Genomic DNA, 22,770 nt, shown 5'->3' on the forward strand with positions numbered 1-22,770 from the left:
TTGAATCAACTTTTGCAGCCATACATCATTTTCACGCAGCTCACTTCTGAGATTAACCTGCATAAACCAAATATTTGCTCAAACAACACTTTCTACACATCTAAAACCTACAAACAGCAAATTATTGAATTCTAGGTACTTAACCAAACATTTTCAAACCACAAGCCTATAAACATACCAATTGTTTATGGACATTTTTATAACGCGGATGCAGGTAGGCAGCGTCTCGTATATATCGATCTAGCCATATAATGTCGAAACCACAAGCCTACTGCAGCTCTATCTATATCGGTGGGAGGTAGATACTTTATACTTCCTGTGATCAAACGGTCCAACGCCAAGCATATGAGAGGCCCACAATCCCCTCTGGGTCATTTCGTTTGTTGTGGTGCGGTCTCGTCTCTGCTAACTGTAATATTGAGCTTCTTTGGCTTCTTGTTTCCAGAACGAGTCCAATAATTTATTGCATCCAAGTATTTAGCCAAATAAGAGCTCCATCCCTTAATAATATCTCTTAAATCAGCCAATGATATGTAATTTATCATGCTGTCATATACTATTGCCTTAAGGGATGGGATCTGAAGCTCGACGAGAAGCCAATGGTTACGTTCCAAAACAGGGATAAACACCTGCAATCATAAGTAATAATTCATTCATTTGCGCACTTATTTATGAATACCTTTAAACTCAATCTAAAATAAACACTAACCTTATCGACCTCCCACCATGCAGGATAAAGTTTAGCTTGTCCATTGCCCAACGCAAATGATTCATCTCGTTGATTCTTCAAGTGAACGACGTTAAAAGACGTCGGCATAATTGTATACCGTGTATTTCTTTTATTTTCCTTAAGTTTCCTAATTATTAGAAGACGTGATACCCACGCATCAATATGCTGTTTTACAAAAAAATACATATATTAGTAACTTACATAAATTTACAAAAAAAAATCAAATGAAAATATAAGAAAAATATAAGACTTACCCCTCCATCGAAATAGCCATTGTCTTCGACCCCTAATAATACGCCCCACCAAGACCGATCAAGCAACAAATAGATATCATCATTGAGCTTGCATATGTCAGTGAAACACCCCTGGCTTCGCTCATGTAGATAAAAATCAACTGCGGTCTTAGCCCAAAGGGTGTTATCCAGAATTGTGTCCGGTAGTTGTTTCCTCTCCTCTTCAGATACCGGTATGGTACTGGCCGGTAACTCATACGAGAGCCAACTTGAATCCATCATGTCCGGCACGTCAGAGGGTTTCTCAAGAATCCTACATATGACGCCATGTGAATCGGGATCTTGAATGGTGGGAGGGACCTCTTCAACGATGACAGTGGCCTCTTGAACGGTGGGAGGGGACTCTCGAGGAATGATAGGGGCCTCTTCAACGATAGGAGTGGACTCTTGAGGGATGATAGGCGAGTCGGGCTTCTTCTTGCGGTGTCTTCGCACTATTGGGGTATACGGAGACTTAATAGCACGTGCACGCCGTCTGATGCGTGAACTCTGTCGTGCAAGAAAAACCCGACATAAAGCATCCACCTTATCGGTCCGCTAAATAAAAATACAAATATCAGTAAATAACAGACATGATATTTAAACAGTGAAAACAAAGATAAATATATTTCAAACTTTCAACCAAAAGATAAAACAAAGACAAATACTAACTTCACAGTGTTAAAGTAAAAAGTTTAGCAGTTTTGGCAGCAACCGAATAAATTTACTAAGCAATCTAAGTGAAATGGTTAATTTAAGTGAAATTACGAGTAAATTTATCATCAAGTTAAATATGGAAAATCTTAAACTTACCTCGTTGCGTAGAGTATGAACCTCATTCTGCAACGATACTACCATCTCACGTAGAGCGGCAACCTCACCACGTAAAGTAGACACCTCCACACGCCATGCACCATCGTTATCGCGTAGAGTACCGATCTCCTCACGCAAGGCATTGACCTCATCACGTAACTCCCTTTACTCATCCCGTGGAGGTGGAGAACAGGGAGATAGAAGTCGTGGCATCTTTGTCGGTCGCCTATCATGAGGTGATGGTGGAGAAGAGACTCGATGATGTGACGGGATAGGTGATGGCTCTCGTTGTAGAGGTGTATAGTCGGGTCGATCAGGTGATGGCTCTGGGTGAGGTGATGGATCTCGAAGTAGAGGAAGTGGAGGCTGCTCATCATTCGTGCCATCAAAAAAACGCTGACTAGCTTGCCACCAATCAGTGGCAAGCTCAGCCTCCGTGGGTGTCAGTCTCATTAATGGAGTGTTGGCCTCCTAAAAATATAAAAACTAAAACAAAGTTAAACGTCTACTATTAATAACTTGTTTATATATGATAGTATTTGTGTTAACTTACATTATTTATTGTCGCATATGGTATTAAGTCTTCCCAATCCAACATACGTTTCCTCTTCCAGGAAATAGCCCTAGGAATATCATCTGAGGATTTTAATGCATATGTCCGCATGCTGGGGAAAGCCTCGAATATCCAAATCTACAAACAATATAATAACAAACATTAGTAATTGTTAAATAATTAATTATAATTTTGAAAACATTATATAGAAATTCTTACCTTAAAGGCCCAAACAAAGCCTGACAAAGTGTATTTCGACCCATCGCCCCGTAAACTTTTGCGGTCATCAAAGGCAGACGACAACTTAGTCCAGGTAGCTTTCCATATATACGAACCCCACGGAAACAGATTCCATGCATTTAGGTCCTCTACCAATAATATTAGCTCCTGAGGAATAGGTTGTCTGGCCTCTCTGCCTAAAAAGCCGGCATACAAAAGTAGTAGAAGGCATACTCGGACAACATCGACGTCATTCATCCGAGTAAAACCATCTTTCTTATTAAACAATTTCTTCATGTCGTCGACGTGTAAGTTCGGCTTCTCTATTGACTCATCAGGAAAAACCCTGGATAACCATGATGGGCGGGTGATATGACGAGTGTACCGGCCTACATCATCGTGTCCGAATCGTAGACCAGTGATTAAGCAGAACTCCTTCCGCCCAAAACAAGTATACGCCGGTGGAAAATGAAACCATATCTCTTCCTCACCACGTTGTATACTGTCGGGTAGATCGCTAGTCATGGTCTGAAGCCACAAATGGGTCAAACTAGCATCTCCACCCGGATGCTGTACTCTCAGCCATGGCCCGAAGCAGGTTTCTTCAAACAATTTTCTTTGTGCAGGTGAAAGCTTCGAAGCAATTGTAGTGGCTAGGCTAACTTTATTCCTTAATGTCAATGAAGCCGAAAAAAATTTCTACAAAAAAACAATAAACATACCAAGTTAGATATACCAAAAATTACACTGTCAAGATATACCAAAAACAAAACAATAAACATAAATAGTAGTTTATTCTTGAAACTAAAATTTGCAACACTGTTTTTGTCTTTTGGTTGAAATGAAAATCGCAACGAGATAATGAGAATCGCAACGCGGAAATGACTATCGCAACGCGAAATGACTATCGCGACCAGACAATCGCAACGCGAAATGAAAATCGCAACTGCGAAATGAAAATCGCAACGCGAAATGAAAATCGCAATGCGATTTTGGTTTCGCGTTGCGAATTTTTATTTCGCGTTGCGATAGTTATTTCCGCGTTGCGATTTTCATTCTCGAAACTATTCTTCTTCTGCATTACTTCAACCAAAAGACAAAGCAAAGACAAATACTAACTTCACAGGCTAAACAGTTTAGCAGTATTGGCAGCAATCGAATGAATTTAATAAGAAATCTAAGTGAAATGGTTAATCTATTATTGAAATTACCAGTAAACTTATCATCAATCTCAATATGAAAAACCTAAAATAATGCAAAAAATTCAAAATAAAAATAAAAAAAACTAACCCTCGGAGGTTGATTTTCTATTTCTGAATGATTGTGAGGGATTTTTGACTGTGAATGGTTGTGAGGGATTTCGCCGGCGATGGGGACGGAAATCTTCGGAGATGGGGACGGATTTCGCCGTAGAGAGTGATAGATGGAGATGGGGCTGAGTGTTGTGTTTTTGGGTTTGAGGTTATGAGTTGCGATTACTGTGGACGGTTCAGTTTCCGATTTATTAAGAAAAAATTCGTGTTTGGAATTTGAAAAAAAAAATACGCGTTAATACGAATGGCGCTATGTAAATCGCGTTGCGAAAGTAAGAATCGCGTTGCGAAAGTCAGTATCTCGTTGCGATTTTGTATTATCGCATTGCGATAGTCAGTATCGCATTGCGATAGTCAGTATCGCATTGCGATTTTCCCAGTTCGCATTGCGATTTACTTATTCGCATTGCGAATTGGGAAAATCGCAACGATACTGTAGACCATCGCAACGCGATTTTCAACTATCGCATTGCGAAAATGCAACGCGAATTTACGATAATGGAGATCGCGTTGCGAATTAGCGATCGCATTGCGATTTTGTTGGTCATTTTGGCAAATCCGAAAAAAGTTGGTTAAAATCGTATATTATATAGGATTTTTGGTCACTGAGGTTATTTTCTCTATTATAAATAAGTTAATAATTTTATTACTCTTCATTTTTCTTATTAATAATTATTTAATAAACAAACAAGTTAACGAAAATAACATTTTAAAAAACCACGTGGGTCCTTAACCGCAGAAAAGCAATGACTTCGTACTTCACACAGTTCGCCGGCACTGAGCTTTATTAATAACCTCAACTGAAGAACATCGGCCAAACTCCGAACCAACACTGCCATCGGTCTATCTTCATTGTGGGTGTTGCGTTGTTTTTTCCACATATAATAAACTCTTGTTTTCCGTTTCCATAATGAAGAAAGCGGAGCTAATGTTTGTCCCAGCGCCTGCAATGGGCCATTTGATATCTGCAGTTCAATTGGCTAAACTTTTATTAGATCTCAATGCTAATCTCTCTATCACCATTCTTACCGTCAAGCCACAGCAAGACACTAAAATCAGCGCCTATATTGACTCTCTCACCGCCACCGCCACCGCCACTGACAGTATTCAATTCATTGACCTGTCTCAATCGTACCTAGAGGCAGATGTTTTCAAGTTTTTGAATAATTTAGCTCAAACCATAGGACCGCTTGTGAAAGAAGTCGTCACCAACATGATTGAGCACTCCAACTCAGTTCCCAACTCACCTCGACTCGCCGGGTTCGTTCTCGACTCGTTATTAACTTGTTTGATAGAGTTGGCTAACGAGTTCGGCGTTCCCAGTTATGCATTTTACACTTCGGGTGCTGGTTCTCTTGGCTTCCACCACTACACTCAAGCACTTCACGATGAGGAAAAGATTGAGTTCGGCGAGTTAAAAGACTCGGACACTAAGTTCACAGTTCCATCGTATGTCAACCCTGTTTCCATTAAATTATTTCCATCTGTAATGTTCCAGCCTGAAAGTTTTACGTTGTTCAGTAACTTGATCAAAGGGATAAGAGAAGTGAAGGGTGTATTGATCAATACGTTTTCGGAGCTTGAATCCCATGCCGTCGACTCTTTTTCTAACGGTAAGCTTCAAGTTCCGCCCATATACCCGGTGGGACCCATATTGAATCTCGAAGGCTCAAGCAATGTCCATCATAATTATGATTCAATCATGCAATGGCTTGATGAACAACCTCCTTCGTCGGTAGTGTTCCTCTGCTTCGGCAGCGACGGAAGCTTTGATACGAATCAAGTGAAAGAAATCGCCTACGCACTAGAGCAGAGTGGGCACCGATTCTTGTGGTCTTTACGACGACCGGGGAAACAAGTAATAAACATGGCACGTAGCTCAACTGATTACGAGAACGTGGAGGAGATTTTACCAAAAGGATTTTTAGATCGGACAGCTGAAACTGGTAAGATCATTGGTTGGGCACCACAAGTGGCCATCTTGGGCCACCCTGCAGTTGGAGGGTTCGTGTCGCATTGCGGTTGGAATTCAATGCTAGAAAGTATATGGTTTGGAGTGCCAATGATGGCATGGCCACTTTATTCGGAACAACAATTGAATGCTTTGACATTGGTGAGGGAGTCGGGATTAGCAGTAGAGCTTAAAATGGATTATAAGATTGATGACGGTGGGGTTGAAATTATAAAAGCTAAGGAGATAGAGAGGGGAATTAAGTTGTTGATGGGGCATGACAGTGATGTTCGAGACAGGATGAAGAAAATGAGTGATAAGAGTAGAAAGACTTTAATGGATGGCGGATCTTCACACGCTATGTTATATCGTTTTATCAGTGATATCATCACCAATATGTCATGAAAGCTTCCTTTATGGATATCATGAAAATTTCAATACATTGTCAGTGTATGAAGAAGTTAAATATATTTGTATTTGTAATTCAAGTAATTAGTGTGTGATGTTGTGAAAAGACCGAGTGTAGCTTGATCTTTGTGAGTCTCTTGGTTAGTATTTTATTTGTGCAGATTGTAATCTTGAGCTATTAGAATTTAGAATGTGAACGGAACTCGTTTGCGAACCAAACTCGTTTGCGAACCAAACAAATTGATGAAACGATACTACAAAAACAAAGATACGATCGTGATATATGTATGTATGCACCTTGCATGTCCTGGAGTGTTGGTCGCTGCTTTTATTGTGTGTTAGTGTAAGCCACAGAGTATAAGATTTTCAGACACAGCAAAGCAATGGCATCATATTTCACACAGTTTGAAGAGACTTGGCTATATTATTAACCTCGGATGAAGAACATCGGCCAAACCCCCGAACCAACACTGTCATGGATCTATCTTCACTGTTCGGTATTGCACGCTTTGTTTCCTATTTTCTTGAAGTGTTAGTCCACGTGTTCTTCGGGTTATTGCTTCGATTTCAGGTTCAAAATCTACTAGCTCTCCGAGATTATTTCTGGTCATAAATCAAAACCAACTGAATCGGTAACTTTGTCGAAGTCCCCGATAATAACGCCAATTTAACAAACATTATTTTACTATAAAATAAATTTCCTTAAACTCAAAAGAAATATAAATAACAATAGTAGTAAAAAGAGTAAGGGTCGATCTTAAGGGATTAAGGAAGCCTCTTATGAAGAAGCCTTTGGTCTTGATCTAGAAAAAAAATTAAAAGAAAAATAGAGGATTTGTTGAAAGGAATTGAATAAAGTAAAATAAATATTTTAATCTAAGTAAAAAAATGTAAAAGTTGAGATGAAATATCAATTTGATAAAAGTAGTTTCATGCTTCGCTTTGCCTCAATTTTCGTTGATCATTAAATAAGAATTTTTTTCACTTTAGATCCATGTTGATTGCAGTCTAAAGACCCAACCCCAGTAACTTATTTTTCTCTCTGGTAAATTGGCAATCCAAAATCAATCTTTGAATGACTATCATCACTAGCACCAACTTAGTTTAAAGATTTGGAAAAACTCAACTCAGACTATGTTGCTTCAATGAGAATCAAATTCGATCTCAACTTCCCTTAGCGGACCACTGTTAAGTGTGTTCACAGGAAGTCAAATGTGCTACAAGCCAATCCTTCCTCTCAATTTTAAATCGAAAAAACTAACAAGCCAACAAGTTATTTTTTATTTGAAAGCGTTAGGATTTTTAAAGGAAATGTCAATTGCCAATCAAATTTTGCAGAAAATTGACAATGTAACTCGAAGGGGCCGTTTGGTTTACGACATATGGGATTACCCGGGAAATAGAATCTTCATTCCCCCGTTTAGTTGGCCAGCATTCTCAGCCCCCGGTAATCTTTTATTACCAACAGTGGATTTTTTGTGGTATATTACCGGAATTAGATTACCCACATTCCCTTGGGTATTCTTGGATTACCGGCGTTTTGGACTAAAATACCCTTAATTTTTTTTTCAAAAATATCCTTCTTCTATCGTTGAATAATAAAAATTCTACGAAGATTAAATTACAAATTTATCCTTAAACTATTTTAGATTTACAAAAAAAAAGTCAATAATTAGAATTTTATATGAAGTTCTAGGGTTAAAATAAAATTTTACCCTTTCATTAAACCTATTTATCTTTTCAATTTTGTAAAAAAATATATATATAAATTTTATGAATTTAAAATCTTTAAAGAAAATATATAAATTAATTATAGTAATATTATAGTATAATTCAACTTGTTAAAAAACAAATATATAATAAGGACAATTTGGTAAAATATACATTTCAATAATCTTTTATTCATTTAACCAAACAATTTAATCTTACATTCCTGCTAAACCAACCAAACACAAAATACATCATTCACAATAATCTTATTTCCCGGTAATCTTTTATTCCTACTAGTAATCTTACATTCCGTGAACCAAACGCACCCAAAGGGTATTAAGTGTTTTTCAATTCTAATGATAAGAATTGAGTCATCGCTTCAGCCTTCGGCTTATGAGAAAATTAACTAAGTATGATAGAAATCATACTTAGCATTTTTAAATGATATAAAAATAAAAAGTAAAAAGCGAAAGAAAAGAAATTTTTTTATAAAATAAAGAAAACAAAGAACAAAGTAATTGGAGAAAAATGAGATATATTTGATGCTTGCCCCAAGAGGTATTTATAGTTCTCTAACACCCTAAAAATTAAGGGAAAAATAACAAAAGATGATTCTTGAGAATATTCAAATTAAATCCTAAGAATAAAAAAAGATAATTCCTAATTCGAATTTTAAATTGCGGCTAAATTATTCGACTTTCTAGAAACGTTGATTGCACCTTCTAAAAGTTATAGATAGAGAACCACGTCAATCGTTTTCATACCCAAAGTATAGCCCACTAGTCTAGCATTGATTCTAGAAAATTAAAAAAAATACAGAATTGCACCATTTTAGCATTGTTTCTACAATCCAACGTCTTGTACAGCAAATGAATAGAAAAACCCAAATCAACAATAAAAATCGACGAACAAAGAGTAATTAAAGATAAAATAGTAACTAATTCAACCACTTATCATGGCGATAGCTGCCATATCGAAACAGTGTTGAATCAAAGCCTTTTCTGGAACCATTGTTACACCAAATTAAACTTTTATAAAAAGAAATAGGATTTAATAACAAATCTCTTTTAATGATTAATATAGTTCTGTCCTTAGTTACAAGACTTCGAAACATGTTAGATACTCAACATTTCTTCGTGCTGAGTGTTGTGACATTTAACAGGGTTTAATCCTAACTTGGACTCATCATGGCTTTTAAAATGTTCAAGTTCAATCTAATAAGCTTGAAATTTTTATATCCTCACTAAATATAAGGCCATGTTTAGGCCTACAATCAACTTAGTACACACGGATATTAATACAATATGATTATTGATTAGTGATTGTTTGTGATTTCTCTAATGGTCGGCTTAACATAGCAGTACAAAAATATAGGTTTATATAATCACCATTTTTCAGCATCAGAAGTCGAAGGCAGTTCACCCACCACACCTACTCCCATCATCCTTGTTCCCTGCAGAAATTGGCGCAAAATCACTCATCAATTTGTATTTTTTTATGTTGAAATCGGTCTATATAAACCTGATCAAAATATGAAAGAAGAGGAGGGGGGAGAATTCGAACAGAAACGAAGGAAATAATTGTAGGGGATTTTTGAGATTTCCAAATCTACAACAAAAAAGCAATAAAAGAGCAATTTTTTTTAGGTATTCTTATTTAATTTTTAGTTTTCGAATGATATAAAAAAATTATTTTGCATGTGTAATATAAAAAATCGAGAGGATAAAATATTTTACCTTGGTCTGAGATCTTCGCGGTGGTCTGGGCAAGTGGAAACCGAATGGTCGGGGAGTTTTTTAGTCATTTAGGTTGTTTTAGAGGTTTTTAGTCCTAGATCTAGGTTTAGGGGATTAGATCTGAGTATTTGAGAGATTTTGGGGTTGTTTGGAGATTTCCGGCCCTCGTTCTGGGCCGATAAGAGTTGCGCGCGTTGAACCGGCTGGGGGAGAGTTGAGAGAATCCTCCCCATTTTTTTTTGGGTTTTTGTGAGAAATGAAACAAAAAAGCTTAAAAGTAGTATATATAGACAATATAAATGGTCTATTGCATCATAAATACCTCTAATTTTACCGTATTTTTTCATTTTGGTCACTATTAGGGACCATTTTCGTGATTTTCCATTTTCTGTTTGTGTTTTGATATTTTTGGTTAATCCACTATTTTAGTCTCTATAAGTTTATCGTTGTTTTAATTTAGTTTTTTTTAAATACTCATATATTAATTATATTATAGTCATGTATATAGAAATAGGTATAAACGTAAATATTATGCACTAAACAATTATACTATAAGATCCACACTTTAAATAGAATTGTGATTATTTACCTGGAATGTTATTGATTATAATATTTCTTTTATATGTTTGTTTCCATATGTTTGCATTGTAATCTAGTATATTTTTAGTCTGTTAATGATTCCCATCCGAAAACTACTTCACAAATTGCTAAAGTTAATTGATTTTGTCTATATATTTTTGCACACTTTTTAAACTTGACCGTTAATGCCATAGTATTTCCTGTCTTTATTTTAGTTTCCATTTAAGCTTTTAGGATTTGGTGGATTCATGTTTATTTGATTTCTTTTCCATTTATTATTTATCTTATATTTGGTTATTTCATTTTCTCATCGTGTTAATTAATTTTTTATTTGCATTTATTAAGTTTTTATCATTTACTTGGTTTATAAATGTGTTCTTTTATTTATTTTAAATTATGATTCCAAGTTTGCTTAATTTAGTGCTGTGATACTTGATTTTAGATGAAATCCTTCAGATTTAGATTCTTTTCAATTTAGTCCATAATTAGAGCCTAAGATTATAGATTTAAACCTATAGACTTAGATTTCTTGCATTTTAGTCATAACTTAGAAATTTTTATACTTAAATTAGGAGAATTCTTAATTTGGTCATCGCTTTTGCTTAAGGTTTCAATCTAATTATTCGAATTGCAATATTTATTAAAATTAGTTTAAGTTGATATTAGCCTCTATTTTAGATTAGATTTCAAACTAGTCTTTTAATTTAGGGGATAATTCGAGTCGGCCCTCGCTTAAACGCTCGAGGGACCATCTCAGTTATTCTATCAATAATTAATTAAAATGAAATAGGATTAATATTAGAATCTACGTTCTTAGGCTTGAGCCCCTAGGTTCTTTCATTTTCATAATTTGACATCATAGGTTAGAAAAAGCCTTAATTTATTTTTAGTATAATTAGGATTAAATAAAATTTCTCTTATTGCATTGTTTTTAAAACTTAAGGCGTTGTTCATTTATTAAGGAGTTAATAGTATATCCTCCGCGATCATGCTTAGAGGGTGACTACTGGTAATTCTCTAAATAAGTCGACATCCTTTTCAAAACCACATCATGTTTTCTAAAAATGAGGCAATGTTCGGTTATTAGACACAATAGCTGATCTCCCGCATTTACGCTCGGGGGCGAATGTTATCGGTTTCAATAAACGAATATCCTTTTCAAACTCTGCATCCTTAATGATTTTTAAGTTAAATAAAGATCGAATTAAAAATTTCCAATTTTAAATATAGGGTAACCAACTAGGTACCAATTTTTGGGCGCTTGTGGGGGTGCTAATCCTTCCCCACGCGTAACCGACTCCCGAACCTGATTTTTGGATTTTTGCAGACCCCAAAACTCGATATTTTATTAAAATAAAATATTTTATTAAAATCACCCGATTTTTATGGTGTTCCAATCTCACCTTAAATGATTAGTGGCGACTCCTCACATTTTTAAACGATTTTCAAAGAGAAAACCCCGAGTAGGTATCGGTCTTTCCCCACCTAGGCGAAAAACGGTGTCGACAGCTTGGCGACTCTACTGGGGAGTTTTGTTTTTAAAACAAATTGAGAATCAAGCCACGAGTTGGTTACCATGTATTTACTATTTTGGAAATTACGAGTTCGATCTTATTTAATTTACTGTTCATTATGTTATTTCAAAAAAGAAAAAAATAGATTTCACTCTGGTTAATGCTTACATTTTTATGAATATTTAGGATTGTTGCATATCATAGCTCTAAACCCGAGCTCAAACTTGGTTTACCTAAGTAGGGAGAAACGTCACACCTCACGAGGAGCATTGGGCTTCCTTGTGTGGGTCTGATAAAGTATCTCTGGAAAGCACCCTAAGTTGCCTATCCGGATATCGGATCCGAGGTACGCTTTTAGTGGTGTGATCCCCTGAGTTGAACCTGATTCGCAAGTCTGTAACGGGTCAGAATCGGGGGGCAACCTTAGCAGGTTGTAAAGATAGCTTGGGAACCTTTGCTAGAACCCAACCTCATATAGAGAATTTAGTAAGCCTACCCCACTAGAGCTATGTGGATACCTAGGAGAACTAGAACGCATGCGGTTAGGATTATTAATTTTCTTTGTATGTTTGTTTTTTCAGTCTCAACTTTGAGTCATATTTATTTATTTTTGCTAAGATTACATATTTGGACTAATCTTTTCAACTAACTTGATTCTTTTGTTTCTACTAACATTGGTTTCCTTTTGTCTGCTCTTATTGCATTTTTGCATGAACATGACATATCATTCAAAGGTATTGATCCTTAAATAACTGATCATTTAGAAGGTTCTTGAAAAACAATACCACAACAATGTCTTTCTCTGGGATCGACATGATTTCGAAGATGCTCCACGTTAGATCGAGTAGCTAGAGAGAGTCTACCTACCAAGGAGACGAGCCGGACGTATACCTGCTGAGGTAACAAGTTGAATTCAAGAAGATTCAACGCTGAAGCCAATAGTTGAATACCACGAACCAGCTCAAAAAAGACTTCTGAAAGAAATAGGTGAGGTAGAAGCATTGAAGACGATGCAGTACCAGATGCTTGCAGGAGCTAGGCAACTTACAGATGGACCAGATTTTCACTTCCCCAGTGTACCGAGACATTGTCGATCTTTTAAAAATTGTTCTAGAAACAATTATTTTGGGATCAATGTCTTTTGCATACATTCATTTTGCATGACATTTACATTCACCAATACATTGTCGAATCATACATTAAACCGTTCATTCATTAAAATAATGATAATAAGATAAGGTTTCCGATCGCAGTGATCTAGGTTTACACTAGTAGCGAGAACACCTATCATCTGCATGCGAAATAAAATGCTGGAAGAAATAGAGGTTAAGTTAGCCAAAATTGAGAGAGAACAGAAAGAGATGCAAGAAGAAATGAGAAACAAGTTGACACAAATGGAAGCTAGTATCACAAACTCTCATCTCGATCTACTGAACAAGGTGGAAGAAATGTTTAGAGGACATTTGACTGCTGGAAAGACCACTATGGAAGACCCCATACATCCTCCGGGTTTCACACATGTTCACATTCCAGAGCACACCTCTTCGCGTCAAGAAATCAGATCACCAGGCTACTTCACAGTCGAGAACCCACAATATCAGGTCGAAGCTTCATTCCCCATTGATTTTCCTGCTGCGTCTGGGCTGAAGCCAGGTGAACGTTGTACTAATATGGAGGTCCCTGACCTATATGAATTAGCTGAAAGGGAAAAGATTGTCCAAAGAGTGAAAAATATAGAAGAGATGGTAAAATCCAAGGAGATAGTCAATGAATTCTATGGGAGTGACGCAAGGGATCTAAGTTTGGTTCCTGACCTCATATTACCCCCGAAGTTCAAATCACCAGACTTCGAAAAATACAACGGGACCACTTGCCCATCGGCCCACCTCACCATGTTCTGCAGGAGAATGACAGGTTATACTGAAAATGAGAAGCTTCTAATACATTGCTTCCAAGATAGTCTGACTGGATATACGGTCAAATGGTACAATCAGTTGACTCGATCCCAAATTAAATCATGGAGGGACTTGGCACGAGCATTTTTGGAGCAGTATCGTCATGTCACTGACCTGGTACCTGACAGGTGGATGTTGCAAAACATGGAAAAGCGAAACCTTCAGGCAGTACGCCCAAAGATGGCGCGATGTGGCATCACAAGTACAACCCCCATTGCTGGAGAAGGAGGCTACAATTATCTTTGTGAATACCTTGAAGGCTCCATATCTGGGGCATCTGGTAGGAAATGCTACTAAGAACTTTGTCGACCTGGTCATTTCCGGGGAATTAATCGAGAATGCCATTAGGAATGGTAAGATAGGAGGCTCTCACAATATCGAAGTTAAGAAAGGAGTCGATGTCAATACAGTGAGTTCTTATTCAGTTAATCGTAGGACCAAACCTTATAAAATGACCCGAGAGAAGACCCCTATCGGTGAAATTCCAATGACATATGAAGAGCTGCTCCCAATACTAGTTGAGAAGAATCTCGTGACCCCAGTTATGTCTAAGCCGAAAGAACCTTCATTTCCTGAGGGGCATGATGTTAATGCAGTATGTAGCTATCACATGGGAAGCTCGGGGCATACTACTGAGAATTGTGGGGTATTGAAGCACAAGGTTCAACACTTAATCGATTCAGGGGCATGGACATTCGAAGGATGATAGAGCATTCTGATGCAAACCGAGAAAAATCATTGCAACCACTACGAACTTTTGATGCACTCGCATATTGTCTTGTTTGAATTTATTTTCTTTCTCTTTTCGTTAAAAAATTTGTAAGTCACTTGACAATCAAACATTTTAAGTAAAATGCTACCTTCTGAGGTTATAAGCAAAGAATAATTTTCAGACTCGAAATTCTTTAAATATCCACTGGATTAAAAGCTCTTTTAAGAATCAGAGTTATAGATCTTTGATAAATTGAAATATTGAAAACTAATAAAACAAATACCCTTGACCTTACCACAGATGATACACTTGAACCCCATACCCTTCTCTTGCAGGGACCACTATAACCTTCTCCTCTCATGAGGAAACGACTAAAGGCTTGACATTCAGGTATGAATAGGAGCGGACAACATGGGGCATCTCTTGTGTATGACATTGCAGAACTACCTAGACTACACTTCTGCTGAAGACGTTCAGTGATGATACTAGTCTTCGCAAATGAAATGGTGGAGTAGATGAATTTAGTTTAGGTCAGTTGTTTGGGAACTGAACTCTAAATATGAGATTTCCTGACAATCAAGGACACATAGACTATAACAGGTTCTTCTCGATAAACTTAAGAAATTCTAAATCTGAATACTCGAAAGGCTAATAAATTATTAATATATATTATATAATAAAGATGAGCTATTCTGCTAAAGCAATTGGTTATAGAGGTAACTCAAAAGCCCTGTCTTTATGAATAGATTGCATTCAAACCATGACATTATTCGGATACTCGGCAATTCGATGTTTGCTCCACTGTAATTGTCAAGTCAAAGATCTTGTGATGAGACGAACCCTTCAGCTAGCCCAATGAGGGAAAATATAAGGTATATACAATAAAGCTGAATTAAGCTAGCTGAAAATGGCAAATTAAATCAAATTGATCTAATAATGAGTTTCGATGAAAATGGACTAAGGGAATCGGGGAACACTTGTTATAGTCAACCTCACACAAGCACGCAGGAATTTTATGTTTAGAATGATGTCCCTACACTACCTTTGTTAAAGGAAGTCTATGAAGCTTGAACAAATGAAAGATTTTAGAGAACCAAAACAGAAGTTTTCTAGAAAATCTAGTGATTGATTATACTAGTTGCGTCATTTTGTCCGCATCTGATTAAAAAGTCAAGCTAAAGAAGAGGGGCATGTCGAAGACCGAAGAAGAGATGACATTTTGATGATTGAAACCTTAGAAACTTAAGGGAGCTAACTTGAAACCAACCCATCAATTTTTATACTTGGCAAAGAGGTATAACTTTGAAAGATTAAAAGAGCTGTTGATTCTCTTGATATTTATTGAACTCATGTTCTGAGATTTGCTTCAATTGTGAGCCTAAAAGAATGACGTTTTCTTAAACAAACTTTCCATATTTTGAAAATAAAAAGAACGAAAACATTTTTAAACAGGACAATCTCTTTGGAGAGTCTAGCCTGGAAATTGACAGAGGTCCTTCAGACCTAGAAACTCAGAATCAGAAATTGGGGCAAAGAATTTGAATGTTAGGGAGCCAAGAAAATAGATGTTTACAAAGAAATGCGATGGTACACCTTGGTGTGAGAGAAGAATGAAGTCGAACATATCAAAAAGAGAACCAGGATTGCATGAGCACCTTTTCACTGCTATTAATCAAGAAAAACATGCATTACACACATGAATTTGCATTTTTGCATCAAACATCCATCATCAGGATAGTTACATCCAGATACATTTTACAAATCTTTCAGGAGAAGATGAGATTACAAGACAATGAGACGTCCTCAAAAGAGGGAACAATCATCTTCAGATTCAACATTTCGAAACAAATTTTGTCTCGCTTGAACAGTCTCATTTAATGCAGAGGATTTATCTCACTTGAGATTGTTTTTCTTAAAAAGATTTGTCTCGCTTGAGATAATTTTTACTCGAAAGAAAACATTTCACTTCACTTAAGATTGTTTTTAAAGAAGATTGTATCTCGCTTGAGATAGTTTCCCTCGAAACACAAGATTTTGTCTCGCTTGAGATATTTTCCCTCGAAACAGAAGATTTTATCTCGCTTGAGATAGTTTCCCTCAAAACAGAAGATTTTGTCTCACTTGAGATAGTTTCCCTCGAAACAGAAAATTTTGTCTCACTTGAGACATTTTTCTTGAAACACAAATCTTTAAGATCATTTCCCTCTAAATGAATTTTTTCTCCCTTGAGACAGTTTCTCTGGAAACAAAGTTTTATCTCTATATAGACAGTTTCCCTCGAAATTTTTATTTATTTATTTCACTTGGGATAGTGAAGAAAAAGATTTCAGAAAAGAATTAGTCCACTTTTCAATCATTGAAAATGTGGATCTCAGCAAAATTTGAGTACTTTTGGGTCAATACCTTCGGGTACTTCAAACACAAATTACTGACACATAATAATCTTTTGCAGGTTTGAAAATCTTCAAAGAGAAGATAAACCAATCAACATTTCCAATACATAATTCGTAATGAAGAGATTGTTCAACTTTTTGCTCGATTCTATCACGGAAGGAGAAGGAGTTGGATCAACGTCAACTTTTTGCTCGATTCTATCACAGAATGAGGTGGATCGACATTTTTATTTTCGCTCAAATCCATCGCAGAAGGAGTTGGATCAACGTCAACTTTTTGCTCGATTCTATCACAGAATGAGGTAGATCAGCATCGACATATCGTTCGATTTCATTACAGAAGAAGGTGGATCGACATTTTTATTTTCGCTCAAATCCATCGCAGAAGGATTTGGATCAGCGCCAACTTTTAGCTCGATTCTATCACAGAAGGAGAAGGAGTTGGATCAGCTTCAACTTCTTGCTCGATTCATGACATATGGAGTTGAATCGGCAACACCTCTCTAGAGGGATCAACATTTCCAGTGGAAAGACCAGGATGAGAAGAACTCATAATCAGAAGAACTGAAGATGAAGACTCAACCATTAGAACGAAGATCACAGCGTGACAAGAAGAGACCAAGATGAAAAATGGTGCTTTATTATCTTTGCTCCATTCCCGTTTCACAACAATGAGCAAATAGAGGCAGTTGTAATCACCATTTTTCAGCATCAGAAGTCAAAGGCAGTTCACCCACCACACCTACTCCCATCATCCTTGTTCCCTGCAGAAATTGGCTCAAAATCACCCATCAATTTGTATTTTTTTAATGTTGAAATCGGTCTATATAAACCCGATCAAAATATGAAAGAAGAGGAGGGGGAATTCGAACAGAAACGAAGGAAATAATTGTAGGGGATTTTTGAGATTTCCAGATCTACAACAAAAAAGCAATAAAAGAGCAATTTTTTAGGTATTCTTATTTATTTTTTAGTTTTCGAATGATATAAAAAAATTATTTTTCATGTGTAATATAAAAAACCGAGAGGGTAAAATATTTTACCTTGGTCTGAGATCTTCGCGGTGGTCGGGGCAAGTGGAAACCGAATGGTCGGGGAGTTTTTTTAGTCATTTAGGTTGTTTTAGAGGTTTTTAGTCCTAGATCTAGGCATAGGGGACTAGATCTGAGTATTTGGGAAATTTTGGGGTTGTTTGGAGATTTCCGGCCACCGTGCACGGCGGCCGGAGCGACAGCTGGGCCGATAAGAGTTGTCGGCGTTGAACCGGCTGGGGGAGAGTTGAGAGAACCCTCCCCATTTTTTTTGGGTTTTTGTGAGAAATGAAACAAAAAAGCTTAAAAGTAGTATATATAGACAATATAAATGGTCTAATTGCATCATAAATACCTCTAATTTTACCGTATTTTTTCATTTTGGTCACTGTTAGGGACTATTTTCGTGATTTTCCATTTTCTGTTTGTGTTTTGATATTTTTGGTTAATCCACTATTTTAGTCTCTATAAGTTTATCGTTGTTTTAATTTAGTTTTTTTTAAATACTCATATATTAATTATATTATAGTCATGTATATAGAAATAGGTATAAACGTAAATATTATGCACTAAACAATTATACTATAAGATCCACACTTTAAATAGAATTGTGATTATTTACCTGGAATGTTATTGATTATAATATTTCTTTTATATGTTTGTTTCCATATGTTTGCATTGTAATCTAGTATATTTTTAGTCTGTTAATGATTCCCATCCGAAAACTACTTCACAAATTGCTAAAGTTAATTGATTTTGTCTATATATTTTTGCACACTTTTTAAACTTGACCGTTAATGCCATAGTATTTCCTGTCTTTATTTTAGTTTCCATTTAAGCTTTTAGGATTTGGTGGATTCATGTTTATTTGATTTCTTTTCCATTTATTATTTATCTTATATTTGGTTATCTCATTTTCTCATCGTGTTAATTAATTTTTTATTTGCATTTATTAAGTTTTTATCATTTACTTGGTTTATAAATGTGTTCTTTTATTTATTTTAAATTATGATTCCAAGTTTGCTTAATTTAGTGCTGTGATACTTGATTTTAGATGAAATCCTTCATATTTAGATTCTTTTCAATTTAGTCCATAATTAGAGCCTAAGATTATAGATTTAAGAGAAAATCGCCTCAGTGACCAAAAATGCCTTATAATATACGATTTTAACCAACTTTTTTTGGATTTGCCAAAATGACCAACAAAATCGCAATGCGAAATAAAAATCGCAACGCGGTCTCCAGAATCGCAACGCGATTATGAAGAATCGCAACGCGATTATGAAGAATCGCAATGCGATAGTACAAATTCGCATTGCGATTTTCCAGAATCGCAACGCGAATATGAAAATCGCAACGCGAACATATAAATCGCAACGCGATTCTGACTATCACAACGAGTATCCGTAAAATCACAACGCGTATCCGTAAATCGCAACGACAATACGTAAAATCGCAATGCGTATCCGTAAATCGCAATGAGAATACGTAAATCGCAATGCGTATCTGTAAATCGCAACGAGAATACGTAAATCGCAATGCATATCCGTAAATCGCAACGACAATACGTAAAATCGCAACGCGTATCCATAAATCGCAACGCGATTTTTAAAGCGCCATTAGAATCACTAGGCGTATTTTATTTTCAAATTCCAAACACGAATATTAATTATCGGAACACTGAACCGTCCACAGTATATCCCGTAATCGCAACTCATAACCTATAACCTAAAATCTCAACTCAATCCCATCTCCATCTCTCACTCTCAACGGCGAAATCCATCCCCATCTCCGAAGATTTCCGTCCCCATCTCCGGCGAAATCCCTCACAACCATTCACGGTCAGAAATCCCTCACAATCATTCAGAAATGGAAAATCAACCTCCGAGGGTTAGTTTTTTTAATTATTTTTATTTTGAAAATTTTGCATTATTTTAGGTTTTTCATATTGAAATTGATAATAAGTTTACTGGTAATTTCAATAATAGATTAACCATTTCACTTAGATTTCTTATTAAATTCATTCGATTGCTGCCAATACTGCTAAACTATTTAGTGTTTAACCCTGTGAAGTTAGTATTTGTCTTTGTTTTGTCTTTTGGTTGAAGTAATGCAATCCATTAAAGTTTCAATTTGCAGAAGAAGAATAGTTTCTAAACTTAAAATCGCAACATGAAAATGACTATCGCAACGAGAGAAATGAAAATCGCAACGCGAAATGAAAATCGCAACGAGAGAATCGCAACGCGAAACCAAAATCGTATTACGATTTTCATTTCGCGTTGCGATTTTAATTTCGCATTGCAATAGTCATTTCGCGTTGCGATTTTCATTCTCTCGTTGCGATTTTCATTTCAACCAAAAGATAAAACAGTGTTGCAAATTTTAGTTTCAAGAATAAACTACTACTCTTTATGTTTATTGTTTTTGGTATATATTCACAGTGTAGTTTTTGGTATATCTAACTTGGTATGTTTATTTTTTTTGTAGAAAATTTTTTCGGCTTCATTGACATTAAGGAATAAAGTTAGCCTAGCCACTACAATTGCTTCGAAGCTTTCACCTGCATAAAGAAAATTATTTGAGGAAACCTGCTTTGGGCCATTGCTGAGAGTACAACATCCGGGTGGAGATGCTAATTTGACCCATTTGTGGCTTCAGACCATGACTAGCGATCTACCCGACAGTATACAATGTGGTGAGGAAGAGATATGGTTTCATTTTCCACCGGCGTATACTTGTTTTGGGCGGAAGAAGTTCTGCTTAATCACTGGTCTACGATTCGGACACGATGATGTAGGCCGGTACACTCGTCATATCACCCGCCCATCATGGTTATCCCGGGTTTTTCCTAATGAGTCAATAGAGAAGCCGAACTTACACGTCGACGACCTGAAGAAATTGTTTAATAAGAAAGATGGTTTTACTCGGATGAATGACGTCGATGTTGTCTGAGTATGCCTTCTAGTACTTTTGTATGCCGGCTTTTTAGGCAGAGAGGCCAGACAACCTATTCCTCAGGAGCTAATATTATTGGTAGAGGACCTAAATGCATGGAATCTGTTTCCGTGGGGTTCGTATATATGGAAAGCTACCTGGACTAAGTTGTCATCTGCCTTTGATGACCGCAAAAGTTTGCGTGGCGATGGGTCGAAATACACTTTGTCAGGCTTTGTTTGGGCCTTTAAGGTAAGAATTTCTATATAATGTTTTCAAAATTATAATTAATTATTTAACAATTACTAATGTTTGTTATTATATTGTTTGTAGATTTGGATATTCGAGGCTTTCCCCAGCATGCGGACATATGCATTAAAAACTTCAAATGATATTCCTAGGGCTATTTCCTGGAAGAGGAAACGTCTGTTGGATTGGGAAGACTTAATACCATATGCGACAATAAATAATATAAGTTAACACAAATACTATCATATATAAACAAGTTATTAATAGTAGACGTTTAACTTTGTTTGATTTTTTATATTTTTAGGAGGCCAACACTCCATTACAGAGACTGACACCCACGGAGGCTGAGCTTGCCACTGATTGGTGACAAGCTAGTCAGCGTTTTTTTGATGGCACGAATGATGAGCAACCTCCACTTCCTCCACTTCGAGAGCCATCACCTCACCCAGAGCCATCACCTGATCGACCCGACTATACACCTCTACAACGAGAGCCATCACCTATCCCGTCACATCATCGAGCCTCTTCTCCACCATCACCTCATGATAGGCGACCGGCAAAGATGCCACGACTTCTATCTCCCTGTTCTCCACCTCCACGGGATGAGTCAAGGGAGTTACGTGATGAGGTCAATGCCTTGCGTGAGGAGATCGGTACTCTACGTGATAACGATGGTGCATGGCGTGTGGAGGTGTATACTTTACGTGGTGAGGTTGCCGCTCTACGTGAGATGGTAGTATCGTTGCAGAATGAGGTTCATACTCTACGCAACGAGGTAAGTTTAAGATTTTCCATATTTAACTTGATGATAAATTTACTCGTAATTTCACTTAGATTAACCATTTCACTTAGATTGCTTAGTAAATTTATTCGGTTGCTGCCAATACTACTAAACTGTTTATTCTTTAACACTGTGAAGTTAGTATTTGTCTTTTGTTTTGTCTTTTGGTTGAAGTAAATTTATTCGGTTGCTGCCAATTCTGCTAAACTGTGTATTCTTTAACACTGTGAAGTTAGTATTTGTCTTTGTTTTGTCTTTTGGTTGAAAGTAAATTTGTTCGGTTGCTGCCAATTCTGCTAAACTGTGTATTCTTTAACACTGTGAAGTTAGTATTTGTCTTTGTTTTGTCTTTTGGTTGAAAGTAAATTTGTTCGATTGCTGCCAATTCTTCTTCTGCAAATTGAAACTTGAATGAATTGCATTACTTCAACCAAAAGACAAATACTAACTTCACAGTGTTGAAAATTTAAGTTTCAAGAATAAACTACTACTCTTTATGTTGTCATTGAACCTGCACTAAACCTATATGTTGTCCTTTTAAATGTTTATATAAGTGCTTACTTCTGGAATGTTATCTGATGCATTTTGCGAATAATGATATAATAATGACTTGGGTGAATACCGTGCAAGTTTGAAATATATTTGTCTTTGTTCTCACTGTTTAATATCATGTCTGTTTATTTACTAATTTATGTATTAATTTATTTTTAGCGGCCCGCTAAGGTGTATGCTCTACGTCGGGTCTTTCTTGCAAGACGGAGTTCACACATCAGACGGCGTGCGCGTGTCATTACGTCTCCGTTCACCCCAATAGTGCAAAGAATCCGTAAGAAAAAGCTCGACTCACCTGTCATCGTTCAAGAGGCCTCCCCTATCGTTCAAGAGGCCCCTATCATCCCTCAAGAGTCCCCTCC

General features: G+C 36.5%; 1 protein-coding gene and 2 long non-coding RNA genes across 3 annotated transcripts; 1 reads left to right on the top strand and 2 right to left on the bottom strand.

The window, feature by feature from the left end:
* The first annotated feature begins 4,708 nt into the window (after positions 1-4,708).
* On the top strand, positions 4,709-6,302 carry LOC120146465 (anthocyanidin 3-O-glucosyltransferase 6-like). The gene has a single exon (XM_039160010.1). It carries the CDS (start codon positions 4,811-4,813, stop codon positions 6,254-6,256), a length of 1,446 nt encoding a protein of 481 aa, XP_039015941.1. The 5' UTR covers positions 4,709-4,810; the 3' UTR covers positions 6,257-6,302.
* A 2,882-nt stretch (positions 6,303-9,184) lies between these two features.
* LOC120146454 lies at positions 9,185-9,941 on the bottom strand. Its single transcript, XR_005518222.1, has 2 exons — positions 9,706-9,941; positions 9,185-9,422 (listed from the first exon to the last, which is right to left on the bottom strand). It is a non-coding gene; the product is annotated as an uncharacterized LOC120146454 (long non-coding RNA).
* Positions 9,942-17,565: 7,624 nt separating this feature from the next.
* On the bottom strand, positions 17,566-17,974 carry LOC120146459. The gene is made up of 2 exons (XR_005518223.1): positions 17,902-17,974; positions 17,566-17,622 (listed from the first exon to the last, which is right to left on the bottom strand). It is a non-coding gene; the product is annotated as an uncharacterized LOC120146459 (long non-coding RNA).
* Positions 17,975-22,770: the final 4,796 nt, after the last annotated feature.

Source organism: Hibiscus syriacus, unplaced genomic scaffold, assembly GCF_006381635.1.
Source record: "Hibiscus syriacus cultivar Baekdansim isolate YM2019G1 unplaced genomic scaffold, ASM638163v2 tig00110926_pilon, whole genome shotgun sequence".
Classification (NCBI taxonomy): Eukaryota; Viridiplantae; Streptophyta; class Magnoliopsida; order Malvales; family Malvaceae; genus Hibiscus; species Hibiscus syriacus.